Raw genomic sequence first — 25486 nt, forward strand, 5'->3', positions numbered from 1 at the left:
ACCTCTTCTCCATGCGTCTGGCTGCCTCCTCTTCCTCTCTCATCCCCGAAATGTCCCTCGAGCGTTTGTTCAGGAGCCCGACAAATGTCTTTCCTCGCCGTGGCATCCACCCGCTAGCGGCGTGTCACCATTTCTCCGCCGGGCGATGCCTCCCCGGGCAGCCCGCTCGGCCCGGACCCACACAGGGCCCTGCGCGGGGGCAGGGACTGGCTCCTTCTGGGGCCTGCAGCACTTGCTGTTCGCTGAGCAAAGGGTCTTCTTTTTTTTTTTTTAAGATTTTATTTATTAATTTGCGGGAGAGAGAGGACGGTAGCAGGGGCGAGAGAGAGAACGGGCTGGATCCCAGGACCCGGGACCATGACCTGAGCTGAAGGCAGCCGCGTCACCGCCCGAGCCTCCGGGGGGCCCTGAGCCAGGGGTTGTGGGGACAGAGAGCCACTGCTAGGGGAAGACAGGGTGGCCTCTGATGCCCTGCCCTGGTGCTGGCCCCTGGGATGCTCGGTGCCCCCCCAGGCCTCGTGTCCTCTGTCGCGCAGGCTTATCTCGGGGGGTGTGCTCCGCCCTGCGCCCCGGCCCTTGCTCCAGCCTTTCCCAACCAGCCTCCCATGCTCCCTGCAGGGAGTGCGGGCGCCTCCGGCCGCCCCCCAAACTCTGGTCGGGGATCCCTCTCTGCTGTCTCCAGGGTCCCTGGCCACCTGCGTGTCTCGGGGAGGAGCGGCCCCCGGCTGTGCCCTGTTCACGAGCCCCCCGTGGCCCTGCCGGTGAGTGCGCCCATCAGCCTTCTTTCCCATGAACTGCTGCCCAACCCCATTTTAGTCCCCTGGGGGTGGCGGGGGGGGGGCCTGCGAGAGGCCTGTCACCTCTGATCAGCTCCTCGCTGCAGGCGATGTGACTCAGCCGGCCTGGCCCAGCACCCACGCGCACCTGTGCCTGCACCGTGGGCCCCCCAGGCCCGGGGGCTCTGGGCGAAGGCCCCAGCCTCTCTCTTGCCTTGGTGGCCTCTTGGTTCCTCTGGGAGTCGCCAGCAGCCGCTCCGCATGCCCAGTGTCCCTGGAGCATGTGGTGGCCTTCGGCGCCGCCGCCTCCCCTTGCCTCTGGGACACAGCACCGAGGAGGGCAGGGGCTTCCCGCAGAGGTTACCCCAGGCTCGGCAACAGGAAACAAGGAGTGCGGGGAGCAGGGCTGGCGACAGATGCCAGCTCTCCGCTGGGACCCGGGCGGGGACGCCGTGCGGGGGCTCGGCCTCTGGCTTCCGGCCGGGCCCCGGGCGCCGTGAAAGCGGGCTCTTCCGTGGGCTCGGCTCCAGGCCTTCGCCCGTCCTGTCCCCGGCAGCCTTCAGCGGGGGGCTCCCCGTTTCAGAGACCCCAGTGGAGCTGGGCCTAGGCTGTCCAGGGTCACGCAGCTGTAGAGGGGCAAGGCGAGCACGTGTGGCGCGCGGGTGCCTCAGTTTCCCGGGCAGACGAGGGAAGTCCCATCTCACCGGCCAGGCTAGCACGGGTGGGGGGGTGGGGGGTGGGAGGGACGTGACAAAGGCTGCTGGGTGTGCTGTGACTTTTTACCAGCGGCTCAAAACTTTCCCTTGAATAATCGGTTTGAGTCTTCCCAGGAGCTCCCCTTCCGACCATTCCTGTCCACCCGGACAGTGGCAAAAAGTGGTTCCTAGGAACACCCGGGGGCTCAGCGGTTGAGCATCTGCCTTCAGTTCAGGGCGTGACCCCGGGATCCCGGGATCGAGTCCCCCACCGGGTCCCCCACAGGGACCCGCTTCTCCCTCTGCCTGGGTCTCTGCCTCTCTCTCTGGGTCTCTCATGAATAAATAAAATCTTTAAAAATTAAAAAAAAAAGAAAGTTGTTTCTACGCTGCTAGGTTAATAATGGCAGAGTGGTTACAGGGGAGAGAGTGACATTGCTCTATGTCTCAGGAGGTGTGACTGAAGGGTTCCGACGCCGGGTGTCAGCATTCTGCAACCTGCGTCCGAATGGTGCAGCGGAAACCACTGGAATATGCGTGTGCACTGTGCAGGGGCGGGTAGAGTGTGTGTGTGTGTGATTGTAGTGAATGTGCAGCACGTGTGGATGCGGTACATGTGCCCCCTGCAGGGGTGGGTGCGTGTGAGTGTGCGAGACGCCGCCCCCCCCCCCGGCTGCCCCCCCCCAGGCTCTCTGGCCAGGAAGGCGAGGCCTGAGTCTTGACCATACTTGGGCCTGGTCAGCGCGAAGCTGTCTTGGCCTCCAGCCTTGCAGGTCATTAGAGAAGACGGACAAACAGGAAAACAGGGCCAAGTGGGCCCAGGGCCTGGCACTCGAGGCGAGCGGGCCACGGCGCGGGGCTGGGCTGCACCAGCCTTGGCGGAGCGACGCCAGGCTCTGCGGCGAGAGCAGGGTCGGCGGGAAGAGGGCGCCCGGGACAGCAGGGAGAGGGTGGGCTGCAGGGGCAGCCCTGGTGGGTGGGTGGGTGGGCTGCAGGCCCCGCCCTGGAGCCCCCGGAGGGAAGCCCCTCCACACGCGTGCCCAGACATGAGCCGTCCGTGCCTGCGTGGGTGCCGAGTGCGTGCGCCCCTGTGGCCGTCCGGCGGTGCGGGAGACAGAGGCCTGCAGCTCTCCCCCTCCTAGGGCAGGTAGCTGCAGGTGGGGGGGGGGAGGAAGAGGGTGGGGGTGTCCCTGGCTCCCACAGGATCCTGGGGAGGAAGCTGGCTGTCACAGGGGTGCATTAAGCCCTGGCTTGAACCCGCCCCACCCCCTCCCTTCCTGTCCCTCATCTCCGGTGGCCCTAATTGAGGAGGGGCGGGCACCAGCACTCACGTAGTGGGGATTCCAGGAGCTCTCACCCCTTCCTCCCCGGGGCCCAGCAGGGACAGAAGGAACCTGGCTGGGAAAGGAGTCTCGCCGTGCCACCAAGAAGCTGTGTGGCCTTCAGTCAGCCTCAGCCATCTCTGGCCTCAGTTTCCCCACTTATGTAGCAGAGCTGCTGAGCTGAGCGATCTCCCAGAACCCCGCTGGACCTGACCTCCCAGTAAGGTGGACCCCGCGGGGACGGAGTGGGGGGACAGGTGGCAGCTGGGGGTGTCGGCTGCCTGCTGGTCACAGCCAAGCCTAGCCTGGGGACCAGCCTGGGAGGGCTCAGGCACCCGGGAGTGGGGGGCAAGGCGTCCTGGGGACAGACCCGGGAGGGCCCGGACAGGAAGGGCAGTGCAAGAGGCCAGAAGCCTACTTCCCAGTGCCCCAGGCGGGAGGCCAGGAGAGGCACGTGGGGGCGGGGAGGGAGAGGAAGTCCCCTCCTGGGCAGGTCACTCCCAGAGGCCGGGCTGGGGCGGGGCAGGGGATGGGGAGCAGATCTGAGCTCCTGGGCCACCTTCGCAGCAGCCACTGCCCAGCTGCCCGGAGCCCAGAGAGCCGAGCCAGGTAAGGGGCTTCGGGGGGCCCCGGGGACAGTGGCCTCTCCTGCCCAGCCCCAGCCCTCCGCCGGCCGCCTCTCCCGGGCTGTGCGAGGGTGCGTGGGGTGAGGTGGTCTGGACGTGTGCTCCGGATCTGCGGGCTGCGACGTGGGTCCTAGGACACGCTCACGCATCTGCGCGACGGCTCCTTTCTACCTTAACCTGCTCAGTACTGGGGAGCACAGCGGGGCCCGGGATCCATGACCTCACTGACCTCCATCCGATGGAGCGTGCCTCCCCACCGCTGGGACCCCCCACACACACAGGCACCCCGCCATCCTGGCACCTAGTCTCTAGGGGCGCCTGTCGAGAGACTAGGCCCCTCGGTTGGGAGGCTGAGCCCGATATCCTGTGTCCCCCAGGCGCTCGAGACACCTGCCCCGGCCCCACCATGCTCGTGGCATCCACCACCTCGGGTAAGGTTCCAGCCCCCGGGCCCCAACCCGTCCCCCCACCAATCCCTCCTCGGGGACGAGCCAGGTAGGCCGAGTGGGCTTGCAGAAGCAGAGAAGCCCCCCTTTCGGAGACTCCTTCACCCTCCCTGTCGGGGCTGCCAGTGCGGGGAGGCATGGGCACGGCCCTGCGTGCTCATGGGGGGGCTGCTCCCCCACACGGGCCAGGAGTGGTGAGCGCTCCGCTTCGAGCTGGGGCCTGGGAGACGGCAGGGAAGAGGGGGCCCAGGTTGACGTGGCTCAGCCACTGGCTCTGCCCGTGGGCCCAGGGCCCCCCGCAGAGCACATACCCTAACGGGGCCTCTTCCTCCACCTGCCCAGCTATGCCCCGGACCCTCTCTCCACCTACTCCAGCTGGCAATGGCAGCAGGGAGCTGCTGGACACCCGGGACCCGCTGCTTGTCCAGGCCGAGCTAGCCCTGCTCTCCACGGTCTTCGTGGCTGTGGCCCTGAGCAATGGCCTGGTGCTGGGGGCCCTGGCGCGCCGGGTCCGGCGGGGTCGCTGGGCACCCATGCACGTCTTCATTGGCCACTTGTGCCTGGCCGACCTGGCTGTGGCTCTGTTCCAAGTACTGCCCCAGCTGGCGTGGGATGCCACGGACCGCTTCCGTGGGCCTGATGCCCTGTGCCGGGCAGTCAAGTACCTGCAGATGGTGGGCATGTATGCCTCCTCCTACATGATCCTGGCCATGACGCTGGACCGCCACCGCGCCATCTGCCGCCCCATGCTGGCATACCGCCATGGAGGTGGAGCTCGCTGGAACCGGCCGGTGCTGGTGGCCTGGGCCTTCTCGCTCATTCTCAGCCTGCCCCAGCTCTTCATCTTTGCCCAGCGTGACGTGGGAAATGGCAGTGGGGTCCTTGACTGCTGGGCCCACTTCGCTGAGCCCTGGGGCCTCCGAGCCTATGTCACCTGGATCGCCCTAATGGTCTTTGTGGCACCTGCCCTGGGCATCGCGGCCTGCCAGGTGCTCATCTTCCGGGAGATTCACGCCAGCCTGGTGCCGGGGCCAGCAGAGAGGGCTGGGGTGTGCCGTGGAGGGCACCGGACCGGCAGCCCCAGCGAGGGGGCCCGGGTGTCCGCAGCCATGGCCAAGACGGTGAGGATGACGCTGGTCATTGTGATCGTCTACGTGTTGTGCTGGGCACCCTTCTTCCTCGTGCAGCTGTGGGCAGCGTGGGACCCGCAGGCGCCCCTGGAAGGTGGGTTTGGCTGCGGCTAGGGCGGTGGGGGACCTTCGGGCTGGGCCGCGCACGCGCCTTCACTCTGCAGACATACGCCCCATTGAGCAGACGGGGTCACTGCACTTCTGCGCGGACACCCTCAGCCCAGCCCGGACTCTCCCCGCCCACAGGGGCCCCCTTCGTGCTGCTTATGCTGCTGGCCAGCCTCAACAGCTGCACCAACCCCTGGATCTACGCCTTCTTCAGCAGCAGTGTCTCCTCCGAGCTGCGCAGCCTGTTCTGCTGGGCCCGGAGTCGGGCCCCACCCAGCCCGGGGCCCCAAGAGGAGTCCTGCGCCACGGCCAGCTCCTTCCTGGCCAAGGACACTTCCTCCTGAGGAGCCAAGGGGCGCCTTCCTTCCAGAGGCTCTGCGAGGCCCGGCTGCCTACCTGGGGCTGGCCCTCGGACCCCTGGGGGAAGGAGACCCTCTGGGAGGGGGCTCTGGGACTAGGAGCCAGAGGTCAGCTCCTTGGGGCCGGGCGTGGGGGGGGCTAGGGCGGCAGCCGGGCCGCGTCCAGGGGGCGCACAAGGCCTCCACGCAGCGGGTGCCTGCCCCTGACATGGAGGCTCCCCGGAGCCCGGGAGGAAGGAAAGGGGTAGGGGGCCTCTCTGCTCCCCCTCTGCCCTCCCCTCTCACTCTGTCCCTAATAAAAGATCCAGCTCTTTTTCCACCCAGCGGGTCTCCTTGGATCAGGGTAAGGGCGCTTGTCGGGCAGCGTGCAACGGCATTCTCGGACCCACCGGACACCAGGCCCTGCGTGCGGCTCAGCAGGCCGCACGGCCCCCGCTCGGACGGCCGTGTGCCGAGACCCCTGCCGCCTTTGCCGAGCACCCCGCATCTGGCCGTGCCCCCGCCTGCCCCCCGAGACAGAGGACTGGCTTGCACGGGGGTCAACACGCAGGCCTTTATAAATGGCAGCCAGCACCTGCCGGCCGCCACCGGGCTCGCACCCAGCGCCCGGCAGCCACCGCCAAGCCCTCACAGCAAAGCCAGGGTCGGGGCAGGCAGGGGCGTGTCGGGGCAGCCGTCTCCTGCTCTGCGAAGGGGCAAGAGCAGGAGCCCGGCGCCGGCCGCACGGGGCCAGGGAGATGCCACAGGTGGCCACGTCGGGGGGGGGGGCTGCAGAGCGGCCGGCAGCGCCTCAGTGCTTAAGGGGAGAGTCCAGGCCCTGGGGATGGGACGCCGAGGGGGACACCGGGGTCCCGGAGCCGCGGGAGAAGCCTTTGCTCCTGCCCAGGCGGCCGGAGGCCGGAGGCTTCAGGCTGCAGGGCCCGGGGCCGGGGGAGCCGGTGGACGCGGGCCCCGCGCCCTGGCGGGCGGAGGTCTTTCCCAGGAGCTCCTTAAACACGGAGTCCATGGTCTGTGCCACAGCCTAGAGGACAGAAGACGAGGGACAGCATCTGCAGAGCCCCCTCTCCCACCCTCCGGTCAGGCTGTCGCCACCCGAGCCACACGTGGGGCCTTCCTCCCTCTGCTGCCCAAGCGTCCGCTGGAACTCGTTCTCATTCCACAACCGAGGTCCTTGGCCACCTTCCTGTCACCACACCCCTCCTCCCCACCGGTCCCGAAGCCGCCGCCCCTCCTCCCTGCCTGGTTTCCCTCCTGCCGCTTTTGGCGAGGGGGGCGGTCACAGCCACCTCTGGGGACGGCAGTTCTCAGCCCAGCCCTGACTTGGGGGCTCCTCTGGCTGAGTCCCAGGTCCCCTCTCTCCTCCTACCTACTCTCTCCCTGGCTGAGATCACAGCCACCCCCCGACCCCCGGGAGCACCACTGTGCTGGAGCCTCACGGGTCGGCGTCCACCTGCACCCCACCTGGCCCTGCCTGCTGCCCGCGCCCCCCTTCCATGTCCTGGCTGCCCACCCCTCCCTTATGCTTGACTCCGGCTTCTCTGGCATTAGCGGCCATGTGACCTAGCTCGCCCCCTGGTCCCCGACTCCCGGCCCGGCCACTGGGCCTCTGCTGGCACACCGCGTGCTCTTGGGCTCTCTCCTTGGCACACGTCCCCACGGCTTCTGTCTTAGCCCAGCGGTGCTCACTGGGAGCCCACAGGTGGGCGCGCTCCCCAGAGCAGGGAGCCGGGTCTCCCCAGGGTGCCCACTGGCCGGGGCCGTGTTCAACACCCGCAGTCTCCCGCACTGAGAACCAGCACCCTGCCGGGCTTCCCAGGCGGCCACCCACTCCGGCATCTCTTCCCCCGGTCCCTTTCATCCTCCTCGGGCACCAAGCGCCTGCTGGGTGACTGCCTGTCACCCGCCCTGGCTCTAGATGCCATGCCTGCCTGCAAGTCCCACTTGCCACTCCCCACTCCAGAATGTGAAGCCCAACCGCACGAGCCCCCGTGTGCCCCTCAACCCTGCTTCTGGGCTCGTCCTTCTCCTCTGGCCTCACCCCCTTACTGGCCTGCCCCTCCCTGGGCTGGGCTCAGCCAGCAGGTGTGGAGCCGGGAAGGGCAGACCCAAGCATCAGGAGGAAAAAGTCTGGTTTCTAAAGTGACGCAGACTCCCCGGGAGAGGTGTCCCCCCGCCCCCACCACCTGCCACACAGCCAGTCCCGGCTCTCACCTTGTCTACCTCCACGTATCGCTCCGGGGAGGTGGGGACCAAGCAGTGTCGTCTGTGCCCAAAGGGGCCCCCGGGTATGCCCAGGGGGGCCTCAGGCGGGGTGCATGGCTCTGGCCTGCAGGGTACAGACAGTGAGCCCACAGGGGCCCCTCCCGGGCCAGGGCACGGCCAAGGTAGGGGGAAGAGCGAGGCCGGCCCAGCGGGTCCCTCACCTGGACGGCTCTCCCCCACCTGGGCCCCTCTGCACGTGGCCAAAGTCAGAGCCCACCCCTTGTGACCTGGCCCAGCACCTGCGGCCTGGGACGGGTTTCACTCCCCAACAGCAGTGCTCAGGCCGAGGTGGGCAAGTGGGGCCACCAAAATGAGTCTCCCCCTTGCTCACCGATGGCCAAGTTCCACGGCCAGGAGGACCTCTGGACTGCTCACCAGCTCCGCTGCGACCTGTGGCCCCTGGCCCGCCGAGTGCTTCTCTGCACTAGGGTCAGAGGGACAGCCTGCTGAAAGCGCGCCTTCCGGGGCCAGGCTCTGGGGGCCGGCAGGCCCAGTGTTGGCCAGAAGGGGCCTGGGGCGCCCAGGCCTAGGGAGGCTAGGACTCGGGCAGGGGAAGGGCCAGAGGCCCGGGTGAACGAGAAGCAGCTCACTCACCCCACGGGCAGCGTGATGTACTTGTGGGGAATGAGCCCCCGGGCGCCCGCGCACTCGCCCCGCCACCAGTCGCCCGACGCCCGCTCGTACAGCCGCAGCACATCCCCGCGCTGGAAGCTCAGCTCCTGGGCCGTGCGGCCCGTGTAGGAAAAGCAGGCCACGGCCTCCACGCCGCCGTCCAGGTCTGGGGAGAGAAGGGGGTCCGAGCTGGGAGGGGGCGTGGGCACCCAGGGCGGGGACAGGACGGGGCCCTCCTTCTCTCCCCCCTCACCATCCTCCTGGGCCGAGGTCCCGGCTTCCAGCTCTGGCTCGTTCTCCCCAACCAGGCCCTCCAGCTGGGCGTCCCTGAGGTCAGAGCGAGGCATCTGAGTAGACGAGAGGGCTCCCCCTGCTGGACCCCCCGCCCTGGCACGCACCGGGCATACCCCAAGCAGCCAGTGGAAGGCGGTGCCATGCACTTCTCATAGATGGGGCCCGGCAGCAGGGTCGGGGGTGGGAAAACCCGCGCGGGCTGCACGATGAGAGTCTGTACCAGCTGGTTCACCCGACCCTGCAGGGCCACTGGGTCCTGGCCGGCGGGCACGGGCAGCAGGGTCGGCCCAAAGCACACGGCCAGGTTGTAGGGATCCATCATGTTCTCATCGCTGTACTGAGCCAGGCTGCGGGCACACGCGGGTCACAGGCAGGGGACTCCCCAGCTGGGGTCCCCTGCACCCCCAGCGCCAGCCCCCCTCGGCCCCCAAGAAGCACTCACTGGTTGAGGAAGGCGAAGAGGTAGCGCAGGACCACCAGCACCGGTCCGGGCAGCTGGGCCAGGAGGCGGCTAACGTGCTCCACCCGCTCGGCCACGGCCTCCAGTTCTGTGGCCCCGGGCCGCCCCCCGTGGGGAGAGAAGCCCGTGAGTGTGGCCACGGCCACAGGGAAGTGGCCCCTCCCACCCGGCCAGCCTCAGGCCCCGGCCTCACCGGCCGAAGCCAGCAGCTCTTTGAACAGGTCCGGTGGGAAGAGCGGGGGATCCAGGCTCCGGAAGTAGAGCTTCAGCACCCCTGCCACCGAGTCCAGGTCGTGGGCCGTACAACCCTCCACCAGTGGGTCCTCCCCTGAGGGCGGCACGGGGCGCAGGAGGCGATCACGCCGGCTCTGGCGATGCCCCCGCCCCTGCCCCATCCTGCCTGTCCCTACCTCTCTCGAAGGCTTCACGGATTTCTGAGACCCGGGGCTGGGCGCCCGACACCCGGAAGATGCCCTCGTGCTGCAGGCCTGAAGGAGGATGAGAGCTGGTGGGTGCCGGGTCCCCTCTCCAGCCGGTCCGGGGCCGGTGCCAGGGCCGAGGGCCAGGCCGGCAGCAGGAGGGCCCGGGTCTGGCTTACCATTGAGGTTGATGAAGCGGACGCAGCTCTCCACCACCAGGGGCACGGGCTGGCCTGAGCTCTGCGGACAGAGGGGGTTCACTCACTGTCCCTCCTTGTCACTCGCTCCCTTGTATCTTTCTCTTACAAGCCATGGGTATCGGCAACGAGGTTGGCGTGTGGTTTGTGACATCCGCCAGTTTAGGCAGCGCCTGACATTGTTTGCTGTCTGTCTACTGCAAGCAACTTCTGCGTGTTGACCTTGAATCGAGTGACACTGCAAATCTCAAATTTGTTCATTTAAATCGTCCATTGGCTCTTTTGAATACGGACGGACTGCATAGTCGCTTCATAACAAAGGCTAGTGCTATTTCTTCTCGGACCTTTCTCGCCCCCCGCACCCTGACCTCTAGGACCCCCCCCACACCACGTCAGCCAGAAGCGGGGTTTGTGGGTTCCACGTCGCACATGTGTCTGTCTAGATGAGGCTTGCTCTAGATGCCTGTTACCAGCTAAGGACGTTCCCTTCCATCAGTGGAGACCTGACAAAGGCCCATCCGGGAAGGGACGATTGACCAGTTGTTGGCAATGGAGGCGACACTGGGGTCACAGGCACCGGGCTGGACAGAAACCAAAATGCAGGGGAGCGCCCGCACTCAGCTGGAGCATGAGGCAAAGCCAGTACCTGGATAAACTTCTCCATGTCTCCCCCGAAGAGTTTCTGGTTATACTGGGAGCTGGGGCGGGGGTGGCGGCTCTTCTGCAGTTTTCTCTGTGTGTACTGGGTCCTGTGGTGAACGGAAGTTGGCTCTGAGGGGAGCGGGCATGGAGTATAGGCTGTCCCACCCCTAGTCCTGGAACCCGCAATGTGGTTCCAGAACCCACGGGGCCAAGTGACAAATCGAAGCCACAGAACCGTGAGCAGCAGAGCTGGGCCCCGAGGAGGGGTGGGCTGGTGACACGGTAGCTTGGCCCTCACGGAACAACCACTGCAAAGAACACACCGGCCCTGGGGCAGCCCGGGGTGTGATCCTGGAGACCCGGGATCAAGTCTCACGTGCTTCTCCCTCTGCCTGTGTCTCTGCCTCTCTCTCTCTCCCTCTGTGTCTCTCATGAATAAATAAATTAAAAAAAAAAAAAAGCACACACCGGCCCTGCACGACACACTCACCAAGACACCTCCCGCTCCTCCTTGTCACCTGGGGAGTAGAAAACATTGGTGAGCTTTTCAGGCCAGGAGGTGAGCACCGCCCTGAGCAGCGCCAAGGGGCCGGGCTCACAGGGTAGGGGCCGGGACCCTTGCTGGGGTATTGCCAGCATGCCCGCCAAGCTCTCCGGGCAGAGAGGAGCATGGGCCGCATGGGGTCCCCATGCAGGAGGGTCGAGGGCCAGAGGCAGGGCCCACCTCGCTCAATGGCCTCCTGCAGTTTCTCATGCTTGGCCTGCAGCTTGGCAAGGATGCTCCGTCCGCTCAGGTACTCCTGCAGCTTCTGCAAAGCCCCAAGAAGAGTCCGAAGTTTTAATCCCAGCTCTGGCCCCTCCCTGTGGCCTGCCCCCCACCCCCACCCCCCCTTCCCACCATGATGTAGAAAGTCTCGGTCTCCTGCTGCTGGCCTCGTCTCCGGCCAGCCTGCCGAGCCCCTGGGTCCGAGCTGGTGGACTTGAGGGACTCGGTGGAGGGGCTGGCTTGGAGGGAGTCGAGCACGTCCCCGTCTTCCGATGCCACCACCTCCAGCAGGGCCTGCAGTGTGGCCTTCAGAGTCTTGCTCACCTGGGGAAAGGGCAGCACCAGGGCCGGAAGAAATGGGGCAGGAGCGAGGGACAGGAAGGCCTAGTCGGGAGGAAGGGGGTGTGGAGGCCGTGGCCCCCTGGCTCCAGGGGTCTGGGTCCGTGTCCCCGCCCCGAGCCAGGGCGTTCATACCTCCTCCGTCTCGATGGTCTGTCGGTCCAGGCGGCTCTGGATATTCTGGGCTCTGGGCAGAATCTCGTCCCGCAGCTCCATCTCCACCCGGATCTCGGCCACCTGTGCGGGGCAGCGTGCAGGGCACCGAGGCTGAGCCCGGGCCCAGAGGCAGGGGTGCGTGGCGGGAGGCGGCCCCGCGCGGGACCCCAGCACTTCTCACCCACTGACACTCGCACCCCGACGCCCATGGCAGCGCTACTCATAAGGGCCCCGGGACGGAAGCGAGCCGAGTGTCTAGCGGCTGATGAGTGGAAAAGCAAGAGCAGCACATCCGTACGAGGGGATGTCACTCAGCCACAAAAACGAGTGGCCCCCCGGCTGATGGGCGCTACACGAGGGGCTGGGGGGGACCTAGAAAACATTCTGCTCAGTGAAAGGAGCCGGCCACAGAAGGCACACATCACACGAGCCCATTGCCACGGAAGGTCCAGGAGAGGCAAAGCGAGACACAGAAAGGAGACGAGCGGGTGCTGGGGGCTGGGGCAGGGGGTGCGCGGGGGCTGCTTCACGGGCCCAGGGTTTCTTTCAGGGGGTGGACGTGTTTTGCCATGAGCTCGTGGTGATGGTTGCATAACTCAGTGAATAGTGCAAAACACATCGGATGGTGCGCTTCAACTTGGCGAATTACACGGCAGGTGATTCAGACCTCAACAACGCTGTTGATTATTTTTGAAAACATAATCAGGAGGACTGGGGCCTGAGACAGAAGAACGGCCCCCTCTCATCAGGCAGAAATAGATTCCCGAGGCAAAACGTGAGTGGCTCGGCGGGGGGGGGGGGCAGAGTGGAGGATGGGGGAGAAGGCCCCCAGAATCGAGAAATTCGTCTCCTCTGAACATTTAAGGATCCAGAGAACCCTGGCATCAGGTGAAAATTGAGAGTGAAGACGTGGCTTATCCACGGCAGCTAAACACACCCCCTCTGTTCTCTGCAGGCCCCACCTACAGGGGTGCGGGAAGGCCCAGTTCACGGCGACGCAGGGGGACGCAGGGGGACAGGAGCGGCTCAAGTCTGTCCGGGAAACGATACTGTAGCTCCTCCAAAAACCGCACCCACACCTGCCACACGAGCCGGCAATGCCACTGCTGGGTGTATCCTCCAAAGAAGTGAAAGCAGGGGCTCAAAGAGAGATTTGCACACTCGTGTTCACGGCAGCCCAAAGCGGGAAGCAACACAAGTGCCCATCAAGGGATGAATGGATAAGCAAAATGTGCTCTGTCCAGACACCGGAACGTTATTCAGCCTTAAAAAGAAGGAGATCGAGGTGCCCGGGTGGCTCAGCAGTTGAGCATCTGCCTTTGGCTCAGGTCGTGATCCCGGGGTCCTGGGATTGAGTCCTATATTGGGCTCCCCACAGGGAGCCTGCTTTTCTCTCTGTCTCTCATGAATAAATAAATAAAATCTTAAAAAAAAAAAGACAGACAGACGTGATCCCTGTGCTCAGGGAGGCTAGTGCCAGGAGTGCGGCCCAAGCAATAGAGAAGCACATAAGGCCATTTCGGATTGCATTCAGAGCACTGAGGTACATGGTGACTCAATAAAATCTTTAAAAAAAATAGGAAGGAGATCCCCTCACAGGCTACAACTTGGATAAACCTCGAGGGCACTATGCCGAGCAAAACCAGCAAATCACAGATGATTCTACTCATATGAGTGACCCAGAGTAGTCTTGATATAGATTCATGGAGACAGGAAGTAGGTTGGTGGGCGCTGGGGGGCTGGGGGAAAGGGAGGGGGCGTGAGTGTCTCCTGGGGACAGAGTTTCAGTCTGGGAAGATGGAAGAGTCCTGGAGACGGAAGGTTCCACAATAGTGTGAATGTGCTTAGTGCCACCGAACAACACACTTAAAAATGGTAAAAATGGCTAAAATGGGGGCACCTGGCTGGCTCAGTGATCCGAGCATGTGACTCTTGGTCTTGGGGTCTTGAGTTTCAGCCCCACATTGGCTACAGAAATTACTAAAAAAAAAAAAAAAAACAAAGAAACCCTACACACACACACACACACACACACACACGCTCAACTGTACATATAGAGTTAAAATGGTAAATCTTATATATACTTTACCAGAATCATAAAAAAAAGTCTCTCCAGGTCCTAGGGAACATTAACATTAGAAGAACCTCCCCTCAACCCATACAGTTAGCAGAAAACTAGAGATGTAGCCTCTGGAAAGGATAAATCAGAGGGCTTCTGGACTTGGGGACACTAGTCACAGCTAAAGAAGGAGAAACAAATTCCTACTGACGCGAAGGAAGCAAGCAGCCGCTGCCATCTGGAGCTGTCCAGACGGGACTTGGTGTTATCCTACTGAACATAAGGAATGTCACAGAGCATCAGCATCAGACAAGGTCGCTCAGTGGCCATGAGAGGTGAAGACAAAAACAAGAACTTTATCCAAGCCACAAAAATAACCAAACCTCCCCCTGTTCAGGTAACAGGAGTGACTGCTGCTTTAGCCTCCCTCACCCCCCACCCCCCACCTCCTGCCTTCTAGACAAGATTTATGAAGACATCCAATCAGAGTTACCCCTGCTTCCCCACACTATCTAGGCCAGAGCCGGAGCTGGGTCCCTCCCCCAAATCCTCTAGTCTCAGCCCAGGTCCTACTAGTCCTTTCTAGCACCCTTTTACCAGGATGCCCCATGCTCCCCACCATGGGGGTCTTCCTCAAAGCAATGGTCCAAGTCCCCGAGGGGAAGTCCCCTGTTGACAAGCTCTGCTCAAGCGCATCGGATATCTAATCCACCACTCAGCGCCTCCTCTGAAATATGACCTGATGGCCAAGAATTGCCAGCCATTTGAGGGAAGCTCTAAAATGAAAGAGAAAGGCGAAAGCAAGCTTTTCTTTCTTTCTTTTTTAACTGCAAAGAAACTAGAAAATGCAGGGAGCAGAGAAAAATGTCCAGAAAACAAAAATGAACATTTCAGAATGATTTGAGATGATATGTCCACAAAACAAGAACAAAAGGCTATTTTAAGATTTTTATTTATTTATTTGAGCGAGAGAGAGAATGAGCAGGGGGGACAGCAGAGGTGGAGGGAGAAGCAGACTCCTCACTGAGGAGGGAGCCCCAGGATCTCAGGATCTTGACCTGAGGCAAAGCAGATGCTTAACTGACTGAGCCACCCAGGCAGGGACCCCCAAAGCATCATTTTAAATAGGAATCTAGGAAACAAAACCGAACTTTCAGAAACAAAAACTACGAAAGTAAATTTTTTAGAATATTCAACAAAGGGTTGAAAGAGATAGTTGAAGAAATCTCTGAAAAAGCAGAACTAAAAGGCCTAGAGGTGAGGGAATAGGAAAGGGAAAAGAGGAAAATTAGAAAATCAATCCATGAGGTCCAACATCCAATTATAAGAATCCCTAAAAGTGAAAGAAAAGAAAATTAAGAGGAGGAAATAATCAAAGCAATAATATGATTCCCAAACCTAGGGCCACACCACTCCAGACAATGCCCACCGGCTGCCCAGCACCGTGAAGGAAAAAGGATCTCCGGAGGAGCATCATCATAAAATCTCACCAGGCAGGAAAGAGACTCCTGAAAACTTTAGGGAGAAAATGTGCAGGTCGCACACAAAGGATCAGAAATCAGAAGGGCATTGGAGCGATGCCTTTAACGGGTCGAAAGGGAAAATGATTTTCAACTCTGAATTCGATATCCAGCTAAACTATGAATCAATTTGAAGGCTAGAATCCAGGCATTTTCAGACAAGAGAAGTCACAGATGAGGAGCCGGGGGCCGGGCTGCACTAGGGTTAGCCCTGGGTGGAAGGAAGTCAGTTGAAAAGCAACTAGCCACGTGCTGTGCAATTTGAACCCAGGGAGGGAAACACCAGAAGCAGCAGCTAGGAGACTGGGAAGTAGCGTTTGTGAGGAGCGGAATCGAGAACAGAAAAGGTGAATCAGAGAACTGCCATGTGCCATCGTGAGCCTTGAGTAACACTTGACTCTTTCAAATATGACTCGGATCAAAATAATAGATTAATGCTTCTCTCTCTGCCTCTCTCTCTCTCTCTCTCTCTCTCTCTCTCTCTCTCATGAATAAATAAATAAATCTTAAAAAAAAAAAATAGGGCAGCCCTGGTGGCGCAGCGGTTTAGCGCCGCCTGCAGCCCAGGGCATGATCCTGGAGACCCAGCATCGAGGCCCACATCAGGCTCCCTGCATAGAGCCTGCTTCTCCCTCTGCCTGTGATTCTGCCTCTCTCTCTGTGTGTCTCCCATGAATAAATAAATAAAATCTTAAGAAAAAAGAAAAGCTAAAAAAAATTATAGATTAAAAAGCTAAAAGCTCCATGAAACCCCTGTCCACTCACAATGCCCATGTGGACAAACTGGGAAAAGAAAAGGAATAATCGTAAACAAGTAAAAGGATGCCAGCTACATTCTACTGCTTGTATGGTTTATTTCCCTTCAACTTGGCATGATGAAATGTCTAAACATGCAGAACATTTGGATGAAAAATGTATGAACAGCTAGATGCCCACCTACTATCTGGCGTCCACCTGGCGGTATTTTTACTGTGTTTGCGGTGGGGGGGGGAGGGGTGCATTCATTGGCAGTACTGCAGGTTGCTTGTTTCAAATGCCAGTGGAGAAATTTCTAGAGAGCCTCATTCACCTCCAGGCCATTGAATGAGGGTCGGAGAAATAAGCTGCCTTCAGGAGTCTCGACTCCTTTGCAAAGTGGCATTCATTGGACTTAAGGAGGGTTACAATGAAGGCCAGAGAGCTGCAAGGACCTTTGTGCCAATGCCTGGGGCATTAGGGGCCGGGGCAGTGACCCTCACCTCATCTCCTTCGTGGGGGTGGTAGTCAAAACGCAGTGGGGGGCAGAAGGCGACTGCATGCACCTCCAGCACCTTGGCCTTGTCCCCTGGAGGATCCAGGGCCTCTACGGCCTCTTCCAGGCTTCCCAGGCCCTGCATCTGGGAGGCTTGGGTCCGGCTCTCAGCAGCCGTGTAGCTCCGGAGCACCTGCCCCAGGGCTAAGTGGAATCCTGTGTCGCAACACTGGGGAGGAGGCAAGCACGTGGCTCGGGTGGGCCCCCGGAGTACGGGCCCAAGCCCCTGCCCGCCCACCCAGTACTCACGTCCATGAGGTCCAAGACGTCACGCAGGTAGTAGTTGCTGACAGCAGCATTGACACTGGCCAGGCTGAGCAGGTACTCGTTGCGCGCCTTTGTGCACTTGAGTTTGTGCTCCAAGAACTTGGCCTGACGCTGCTCAAGGCCACACAAGTACAGCAGGGTCACCTACTCGGCCAGCAGGCCAGCCCCCATCTGCGGCCTTCCACAGAATCTCCACCTCCACGGGGACACCTGCAGCCGATATCCCACAGGCCCCTCCCACCACATGGCCCAGAAGTCCCAATGTCTTCTTCCCTTGCCCCACTCTGCCGCACCCTGCCACGGACACACACCCCCCCAACCCGGGCCGGCAACCCCAGTTCTGCATCAACTCCTCCTGGCTTGGTACCTCCCCAGCCTCTGGGGGCAACCTCCAGCCTCCTCTCCGTGCACATCACCCAATCACCCATCCTATGCGCCTTGCTGCCCCTCTGACACCTGACAGCACTGCGTGAGGCAGGGGTGGTGGGGGGCGGGGAAGGCTTCCTAACTTGGGAGCACGGAAGTTCTCTTCACTCCTGCCGGGTGGGGGAGAGCTACGAGCACGTAGGAGTGCGAGAGTGGGGAGACTGTTCCACCACACACACCCCCTCCCGTCGCGTCACCCACCCCACTTGGGGAGCCCTCCAAAGCCAGCAGAGTTGACTAGGCCCAGCCTTACCAGAGGGCCGTGGCTCTCCCCTCCCCAGCCCTGCCTTCTGCCTCCAAGCCCCATCTCCCAGCAGGCCCCGGCGAGGGCTGGGGATTCCAGGGACAAAGGCTGGAACCAGAACCTTCGAAGACAGATAGGTGCCCTCCAGGCCCACCTTTTCCACCAGCCGTCCTCCCTTCTTGAGGGAGCTCTTGCGCAGGGGCCCCGCCTCGGTGGCAGTGGCAGTGGCGGCGGCGGCCGCAGCGGCGGCGGCGACGGCAGAGGCAGCACTGCGGCCCGCCCGCTTCTCCTCCTGCCGCTCGGCTTCCCGGAGCTTGGCCTCAGCATTCACGCTCTCCATGTGGTACACCTGGTACGTCTTCTTGGCCTGCAGGGAGCACCCGGGCCAGGCCACCCTCCTGAAGGCCAAGGCCGCAGCCAGCCCGCCCCCTCCTCCCCAGCGCATCTGGGGCTCGGAGCCCACGGCTGGCTCATCCCCACCGCGTGCCCAGAGCAGGGGGAGGGGCTGTGCTTGCTGTGCCCCCACCCAGGCCTCTCCAGGGCGCTCGGTCCTCGTCCGTGCGCCGGCCTTGGGGAGTTTGGGGAGCCGGGATGGGATGGCCTCCCTCGGCTGGGGCGGGCGGGCCCTGTCCTCACCGTCTGAAGCTCCGACACCACCTCCAGCAGCTCGTCCTGCAGCTGTTGCTCCAGATCCTTACTCTGACGAGGAGGCCGAGCAGAGGCCGAGCGTGAGCGCAGCGGTGCCCCAGTGCGGCTGCCCCCGCTGCCACCCATCGGCCCTCGAGGCTCCGCCAGCTCCTTGTGCCCGACACCCATGGGCCTCCCTGGACCCCGACGCCGTGCACGCCTCCCGCGCCCAGGGTTAAGGCGGCCTTACCCTCTTGACTATGCGGCCCACATCCTCTGCGATGTGACTCAGGCGCTGGGCCAGGGGCCCGGCCAGCACCTCGCTGAGGGTCGCGCTCTCCCGGCTCTGCTGCCGCGTCTGCTGCAGCAACACGGCCCAGCAGTGCAAGGGCGACAGGAGGGACGGCTCCTTCCTGGGGCAGAGGGGCGCTCAGGGCGGGAGCGGGGCCCCGCAGCCTGCCGGGCCACCCTGCCCCGCGAGCACCTACCGGAAGCTCTGGTGCTCACGGCTGCTGCCCCCGAGGCGGCCGCCCCGGCCGGAGAAGCGCTCGGCCAGCTTGTCCAAGCCCCGGGAGTACTCCAGCTCCACCTCGGCGCGCCGCCGCATGAACTCGGCCAGCTCCTGCAGCAGCTCCCGCCGCAGCTCGCCCTGCAGCTCCAGGCAGCGCAGCTGCTCGCTCAGCTGCCAGCGCATCTCTGCGGGGGACGGCGGCTCAGGCCCACGACCGACCGGCCCAGGACCAGGCCCGAGGCCGGGGCCGTGTGCTGGGCACAGCCCTCGGGGAAAGGGAGCTCTGGGCTACAGCTAACGGGACGGGCCGGACCCAGCCGGGGAAGACGGGAAGGCTGCTGTTCCAGGGGCAGAGGGAGGGCTGGGGCCTGTGGTGGCGGCAGGAACCCAGAGCGGCCCCGGCCCCGCGTCGCCCTGTCCCCGGCCAGGTGCCTTTCAGTTCGGCTTCCCATCACTCCCTGGTTCCTGGAAAGCCCCTGAGCTGTTTGCCCTGCCACTTCCTGCCTTTCGGGTGCCCACGACCCCAGGCAGGGTGGCCTCTCCTGCAAACACACACAGGGCCGCGCAGGGGCGAGGCTGCCACGGCACCCTGCCGAACCCACAGCGAACTCCTGGCCTTAGTAGCTGGGAACCCTGCCCCGGCCCCCCAAGGAGAAAGGGCAGCCCCACAGTGAGGGCCGATGGCCGGAGCAGGCTGGTTGGAGCTGGCAAGCGAAGGGACAGACAGGGCTGGCCTGTTTTCTGCCCCCCCGTTTCCACTCCGCATCACCCATCCACAGGGCACCCCCACCCCCCGCCAGAGACAGCCACACCCGGGGCCCCCACACTGCTGGCTTTTGACACCTTATCGCTGGCTCGATTTGGCAACACTGCTTTCCCCACCAAAGCAAAGAACCGCCTGAATGGCAGGTTTAAGCAACCTGCTACAAACACTTCTGCCGCCCACTGGGTGCCCAGGTGCACACGGGGGATCCCGGGGAATAATGCACTGTCTGGACTTCCGGCAAACAGGTCGCCTGCTTACTAACCCCATCCACGTCCCCAGGGAGGCACACTGATTGCTTTCCCCATCTTGCAGACTGTTGATGACATACCCAGTCTGGCCGGGCATGTTCCAGATGAGGAGACACAGCGGCAAAGACGGCCGACCAGCGGCTTGTGCCCGTGAAGTTGGGATGGGATTGGGGGTGCGGACCACAAGTACCTAGGTGGCTCCCTTGGTTAAGCGTCTGAGTTCAGCTCAGGTCATGCTCTCGGGGTCCTGAGACCGAGCCCTGAGTTGGGCTCTGCACTCATGGTGGGGGGAGGGGGGGCTGCCTCTCTGGCTCCCTCTGCCCCTCCTCTCGCTCAGGCACACATGCACATGCTCTCTCTCCCTCTCTCTCCAATAAATAAATATCTTTAAAAAAAACAGACGGGGATCTTTGCGTGGCTCAGCGGTTTAGCGCCTGCCTTTGGCCCAGGGCATGATCCTGGGGTCCCAGGATGGAGTCCTATGTTGGGCTCCCCGCATGGAGCCTGCTTCTCCCTCTGCCTGTGTCTCTGCCCCTCTCTCTGTGCCTCTCATGAATAAATAAATAAAATCTTAAAAAAAAAAAACAGATCACATGCGGACACATATACACTAGAATGTCCAGGAGCAAGGGGCACTGAGGAGGCGAACAGCAAGGTGAGGTCAGAGCAGCAGGTGGGGGCGGGGAGGAGTTCTCTTAGAACAGGTGGCCAGGAAGTGAGCAGGTGACAGAGGGGCCACGGGGCCACTTGGGAAGAGTGTTCCGGCCAAGAGAACAGAGAAGGCTGTTGGAAGCGGTGTGGCTGCAGGGGGAAAGCGGAGTCGTGCGAGAGGCCCGTGGTCAGGGGAGGACGTGCAGCGAGTCGCCGAGGGAAAGAGGAGCCCCAGCAGCTGGGCCACACGGTGGGGCTTCCCTTGGGCTGCTGCGGGGAGGCCAGGCAGAGGGCGGGTGACACACAGAAAGCACCCTGCCAGGCTGGCACCTCCTGAACCAGTCTAGGCAGGAGACAGCGAGGGCTCAGAGCAGGGAGCGGGCCTGGGAGGGGGTGACAAATGGCATTTCTGTGCTGCCAGCGACTTCCCAGGGGCGGTGGGCGCGGGGCAGCCTCCCCGGGGTGCACCTGCCCGGCATCCCCATCGCCCCCTCTGCTCTCCGTTTGGAGAAGGCATCCTTCCTCCAGCCCTCTCCCGGATTCGGCCGGCCGCACCCACACACAGTCCTCCAGCCCCTGCCCCCGCCCCCAGCAGTGCTCAGGGATGGGCCAGGGCCACAGCCCTCGCGCCTTCCGGGGGGGATTACTGAGGGAGTGCTCCTTCCAGGGCGGGGTGGAGCTGGGTGAAGAGGAGCCAGAGGTGGCCGGTGGCGGTGGCGGCGGCTCCCTTCCCTTTCGACGGTGAAACCAGCGCAGGGGAGGGCAGCGCCAAGCCACCCAGAGCCTCTTTGTCCCCTCCGGGGCCGGGCTCCGGCGCTCAGCTCCCCGGCCAGGTGAGTGGGCTCTATGCCCCTCGCAGTCTGGACATTCGTCACCGAATCAGGGTACCATTTGGGGGCTAAAAGGACCTCGCATTTCATTCCTAGGAAGACCTGAGAGGTCCCAGCTCACCTCACCTTCCTCTGGTGTTTGCCCCGCCCTCCCAAGCAATGAGTCCCCGGAGACCAATGGCAGCTGAGCGGTGTGAAGACAACAGCTCGCGGGAAGGGGGGGGGCGCTCTTCCTTCTGCGAGGCCTGCCCTCCAACCCTCCAACCCTCCAACCCGGACTCCCACAGTGGCTGGTGTCAAGAACACCCGTGACGGAGCATCCCTGGAGTGCAGCGAGCTGGTGCACGGCCCCCAGCCCCTGGGCCGTCAACCTCAAGCTGTCAGATCTCAGCTCCCATGGGCCCCTCATCAACCCTTCCCGGACCTCCCCTGCAACTGGGTCTGGCCCTCCTCCCTCCTTTCTTGACATCCGTGCTTTCCCTTTACAGGGGGCGTCATCATACACGAGCCTAACCGTCAGGGGTCGTTTGCTACGTGTCTCCCTCACAGGACCTGCGAGCCGGACGAGGGCAGGGCCTGGGTCTTTTGCTTAGGACTGTATTCCCAGGGCCTGGGAGAGAATAGACGCGCGCAGAACATCTGTCAAAAGGAAGGATGGAAGCCTTCCACATCTGCTTCAGTTGCGCGGCTGGGTCTTGGGCCCCAGCAACACTTCCTGTGAGCAAGGCGTACGGTCTCACTTCTGCTGACAAATAAAGCAGAAGAGAAGATGGCCACCAAAACCGCGACTGTGCTGACCTTTCAGAATTTAGGGTGTCAAGACAGTGATCCTGGTTTTTTTTTTTTTTTTTTTTTTTTTTTTTAGCATGGTAAAAAGTTTCTTTGGGGAGAGGAAGGGTTCAGGAGCTAAAGTCACTGGTGGTCCGGAGCAGGCAAGAAACTTTTTAAAGACAGCCTTGCTCGGATCCCCAGTTTTTCAGTGTGAATTAACTGATCCATATGTGCCGACTGAAGAGTTTCCAAAGTCCTCCAGCTTCTTGACATTTGGGGGAAGCAGGAATGGGGGGCAGTGTCTTCACCTGCGAAATGATGAGGGCAAGGCTTGGAGGGGCAGCTCGGCCCGCACTGAGCCACCGCAGGCCACCTGAGGCCGGCTCCGGGCAGCAGGCCGCCTTTCCCAGACGGGGAGGACTCAGGCATACTTTGGTGTAAATGGCTTGCACTGGGAAATTACGTTAGAACCCGCATCTGAGGGTCGGCAGGCACCTCGAGGGTCATTTCCTTCTCCCTCGAAGGGGCTGTGCTGGGTGACGGAGCGCAAGGCCCTTCTCGCTGAGCTTTGGCTTCCTTCACTGGTAAACCGGAGTGAATGACACTGACATATGGGGTCACACATGTAAAGACTGGGGGAAACTTTAGGGCCCCAACTGTGGGCACTTGGATGCCACCTTCTTTCGTTTGCAAGAGTTAGCATGCCCTGGATAAGAGGGGCAGAAGCTGTCGCCCAAGGGTTTGCAAAGCTGATTTGCATGTGATTTGCACAGTGTTTATCAGAACCCAAGGAGGTCGGCCCCCCGCAGGCTTTGAAGCTGGCCCGCTGAATCTCTAAGCGGCGGACCCCGAGACCCCAAGACCCCCACACAGCGGCCCTCAGCTCCCAGCCACCTCAGTGTCCAAGAGAGGGCAAAGGAACCGGTTTCCAGGCCAAGCTATCCCCAATCCAGGTGCTTGAGGCGCTCAGGCTCCCCTACCTGGACCTCCTCAGCAAAAGCAAGGTGCTCCATTTCACTCTGGCTAGAATGTCACCTTTTGGGGGGCAGCGGGTGCCCCCTTCCCTCCCTGGGTGAGGTGCAGGGAGCAGCAAGGAGGGCAGAGCTACCAAAGGAAGGGGGGAGGGAGCGGGGGAGGAAGGGAAACAGCCCGTGGCTGAGGGGCCCGGCTGGGCTCGGGGTGCGGGGAGGGCGAGCAGCGGCCGGGCGCGGCGGGCCTGGGGGGGCCCCCCGACGCCGGGTCTCCGCAGGCACCCGCACCCTCTCACCTTTCACTTGCGCCTCGTACTCCGCCTGCAGCCCTCGCTCCCGGCGCAGCTTCCCGTGCGCGGCCATGGCTTCCGGGCGGCCGCGCCGTCGAGCCCCGCTGCTCCCACGCGGCCGCGAGCGCCCCGGGCCGGCCCTGGGGCTCTGCCGCCCGCACCCCCGCCCCGCCGGCCCCGCCCCGCCCCGCCCCGCCCCCGCCGCGGGCCCCGGGGCGGGGCGCCCCCCAGCCTGGCACCGCCGGGAGGGGTTTCCGGCGGGGTCCGCCGGCGGCCGGACCTTGTCGCCCCCTCGCGCCCAGCGCCCGGCGTCTAGCAGGCTGGCACCCTCCGGCCCGCCCCCGCCCCGAGCCGCACGCTTCCCGCGCCGCCCCGGGCCCTGGATGCCAGCGGGCACTGATGCCACAGCTGCTCCAGGCCCTGGGCGCCCCGGGCCACCTGCTTCCCCCCGCCCCCCCGGACATCGCGCCGGACCTCCAGATCGCAATGCATCCCGCCCCACCCCGCCCCACCCGAGCCCCACCCGAGCCCCACCCGAGCCCCACCAGAGCCAGCCAAGTGCTAGGAGCCTGGGGAGCCCGCTGGGACGCCCGGGGTGGGAAGGGAAGGAAGGGCACCACCAGGGATCAGAACCTCAGTCACTGTTCCCTCAGGCCCCCTCATGGTGGGGAGCCCAGGCCTTGGCTGAGGTTCCCCTTCTGCTCAACCCCATAGGGAGGAACAAGCCTCATTTCCCCATAGGTAGTTACCACTTCCTACCACTTCCTGCTGCCGGAAGAGCCTCTTCTGCCTTCTTTGGCCTGCCCTTGCACCTGCCCTGTCTTAGGCTTCGGGCTGGGGGTTCAGCCTTCGTCCTCCCCCCTCAGCCAGCACAAAGCCGAAGCAAGCCTGGGGGACAATCTGGGGGCCTCCCTCATCCGGGGGTGCTGGAGTCGCCCTCCACCCCTCTCTGCCAACCTGAAGCCAAAGGGCAACGGATCTGGTCCAGTAAACTGGGAAGGCAGGATGCAGGTGGCAGTTGACAAAGCAAACCAGACAACGGTCTTCAGTTGGGTGGGAGGGAATCCCTGGGGTACAGATGGTGGGCGGGGGGCGCAGGGCAAGGCAATTGAACTCCAGACTCATGCCCCGGGGGGTGAGGCAAGCCTGTAAGCACTAGTGCAAGGACTCCATGTAGACACGTGTGTGCAAGGATGTCAAAGTCAGTCTCAGTGCAAATGTGGGCACGTGGGACCTTGACCCGCAGCTTAGGGGGAGGAAGAATGGGGGAGACTGTGCAGGCACTTCCTGTCTGTAAGCTACAAGCAATCCTCTTGCTCAGAAGGGGAAAACAGACCTCTCCACCTCCCTGCCCCACAACCCTAACTCCCACCCAGGACCAAAGCCCTTCTCTAAGACACCACGCGTCCAAGGCACCTGGGGTTGGAAGGCCGCGGGGGCTGGCAAGACACCAGCAGGCCCAGGACCTGGGCCCAGGACCTGGGCTTCCTGACGTCAGCACTACACTGTTGAGAGTCCTCCAGCAAGGCAGGCGAGCCTGCTGCCCCTTCCCGAAGCATGTCCAGGCACTCCCGCCCCCAAACCTGTTCCTGGGTCAGGAACCCACGCCCCATACCTCATCAGCTAACCCCAACATGCCTTGGCCCCTACCCTCCAACTGTGCCCTGACCGGCCCCCTTTAGTCCCTCGCCCACCCAGCAGAGCCATGCACCGAGGGCAAGCCCACAGGAAACTGCTGCTGAACTCGCCTCAGCCCCTACTTTCAAATGCTCTCTTCTATCCTTTTATGGCTCCAGAAATACTCATGCGATGCCCCATTTGGCCGCTGCTTTATTTTTTTTTAAAAGAAAACCAGATGGAGGTCTTTTTTTTAATTTTTATTTATTTATGATAGTCACACAGAGAGAGAGAGAGAGAGAGGCAGAGACACAGGCAGAGGGAGAAGCAGGCTCCACACCCCAGGAGCCGGACGTGGGATTCGATCCCGGGTCTCCAGGATCTCGCCCCGGGCCAAAGTCAGGCGCCAAACCGCTGCGCCACCCAGGGATCCCTGGCTGCTGCCTTAAAACTGACTTATAAAAAAGAAGGAGGGGGATCCCTGGGTGGCTCAGCGGTTTGGTGCCTGCCTTCGGCCCTGGGCGTGATCCTGGAGTCCCAGGATCGATTCCTACATCAGGCTCCCTGCATGGAGCCTGCCTCTCCCTCTGCCTGTGTCTCTGCCTCTGTGTGTGTGTGTGTCTCATGAATAAATTTTTTAAAAAGGGGGGGGGCATTTGGGTGGCTCAGCGGTTGAGCATCTGCCTTCAGCCCAGGGCATGATCCTGGGGTCCCGAGATCGAGTCCTAATTGGGCTCCCCGCAGGGAGCCTGCTTCTCCCTCTGCCTGTGTCTCTGCCTCTCCTTTGT

The 25486-nt window shown here is 62.7% G+C and overlaps 2 protein-coding genes across 3 annotated transcripts; one reads left to right on the plus strand and one right to left on the minus strand.

Annotated features, from left to right (window-relative positions):
* The first annotated feature begins 2545 nt into the window (after positions 1-2545).
* On the plus strand, positions 2546-5764 carry AVPR2 (arginine vasopressin receptor 2). Of its 2 annotated transcripts, XM_055338517.1 has the most exons (5): positions 2546-2618; positions 2853-3013; positions 3797-3850; positions 4208-5089; positions 5242-5764. In XM_055338517.1, exons 3-5 carry the CDS (start codon positions 3826-3828, stop codon positions 5445-5447), a joined length of 1113 nt encoding a protein of 370 aa, XP_055194492.1. In that variant the 5' UTR covers positions 2546-2618; positions 2853-3013; positions 3797-3825; the 3' UTR covers positions 5448-5764. The 2 variants fall into 2 exon arrangements, with proteins under 2 accessions (XP_055194492.1, XP_055194493.1); XM_055338518.1 differs by lacking the exons at positions 2546-2618; positions 2853-3013 and adding an exon at positions 3342-3402.
* A 237-nt stretch (positions 5765-6001) lies between these two features.
* ARHGAP4 (Rho GTPase activating protein 4) lies at positions 6002-23182 on the minus strand. Its single transcript, XM_055338252.1, has 22 exons — positions 23088-23182; positions 18532-18739; positions 18294-18456; positions 18053-18115; positions 17571-17783; positions 16729-16857; positions 16427-16648; positions 11589-11690; positions 11247-11438; positions 11073-11157; positions 10839-10866; positions 10353-10455; positions 9689-9749; positions 9501-9578; positions 9284-9418; positions 9073-9178; positions 8744-8977; positions 8590-8663; positions 8319-8502; positions 8056-8148; positions 7674-7788; positions 6002-6483 (listed from the first exon to the last, which is right to left on the minus strand). The coding sequence occupies exons 1-22, from the start codon at positions 23152-23154 to the stop codon at positions 6253-6255; spliced, it is 2886 nt and encodes a 961-aa protein (XP_055194227.1). The 5' UTR covers positions 23155-23182; the 3' UTR covers positions 6002-6252.
* Positions 23183-25486: the final 2304 nt, after the last annotated feature.

This window comes from Nyctereutes procyonoides, unplaced genomic scaffold (assembly GCF_905146905.1).
Source record: "Nyctereutes procyonoides isolate TBG_1078 unplaced genomic scaffold, NYPRO_anot_genome, whole genome shotgun sequence".
Lineage (NCBI taxonomy): Eukaryota > Metazoa > Chordata > Mammalia > Carnivora > Canidae > Nyctereutes > Nyctereutes procyonoides.

Excerpts from the sequence above, each read along its gene's own strand:
- ARHGAP4 (XM_055338252.1), bottom strand. The coding sequence starts at position 23,154 with ATGGCCGCGCACGGGAAGCTGCGCCGGGAGCGAGGGCTGCAGGCGGAG. Across the intron at positions 9,179-9,283 it reads AGAGCTGCTGGCTTCGGCCG|AACTGGAGGCCGTGGCCGAG; the intron begins GTGAGGCCGGGG and ends CCGGGGCCACAG. Across the intron at positions 8,664-8,743 it reads CCTTCCACTGGCTGCTTGGG|GGACGCCCAGCTGGAGGGCC; the intron begins GTATGCCCGGTG and ends CTCTGACCTCAG.
- AVPR2 (XM_055338517.1), top strand. The coding sequence starts at position 3,826 with ATGCTCGTGGCATCCACCACCTCGG. Across the intron at positions 3,851-4,207 it reads CGTGGCATCCACCACCTCGG|CTATGCCCCGGACCCTCTCT; the intron begins GTAAGGTTCCAG and ends CCACCTGCCCAG. Across the intron at positions 5,090-5,241 it reads CCCGCAGGCGCCCCTGGAAG|GGGCCCCCTTCGTGCTGCTT; the intron begins GTGGGTTTGGCT and ends CCCCGCCCACAG.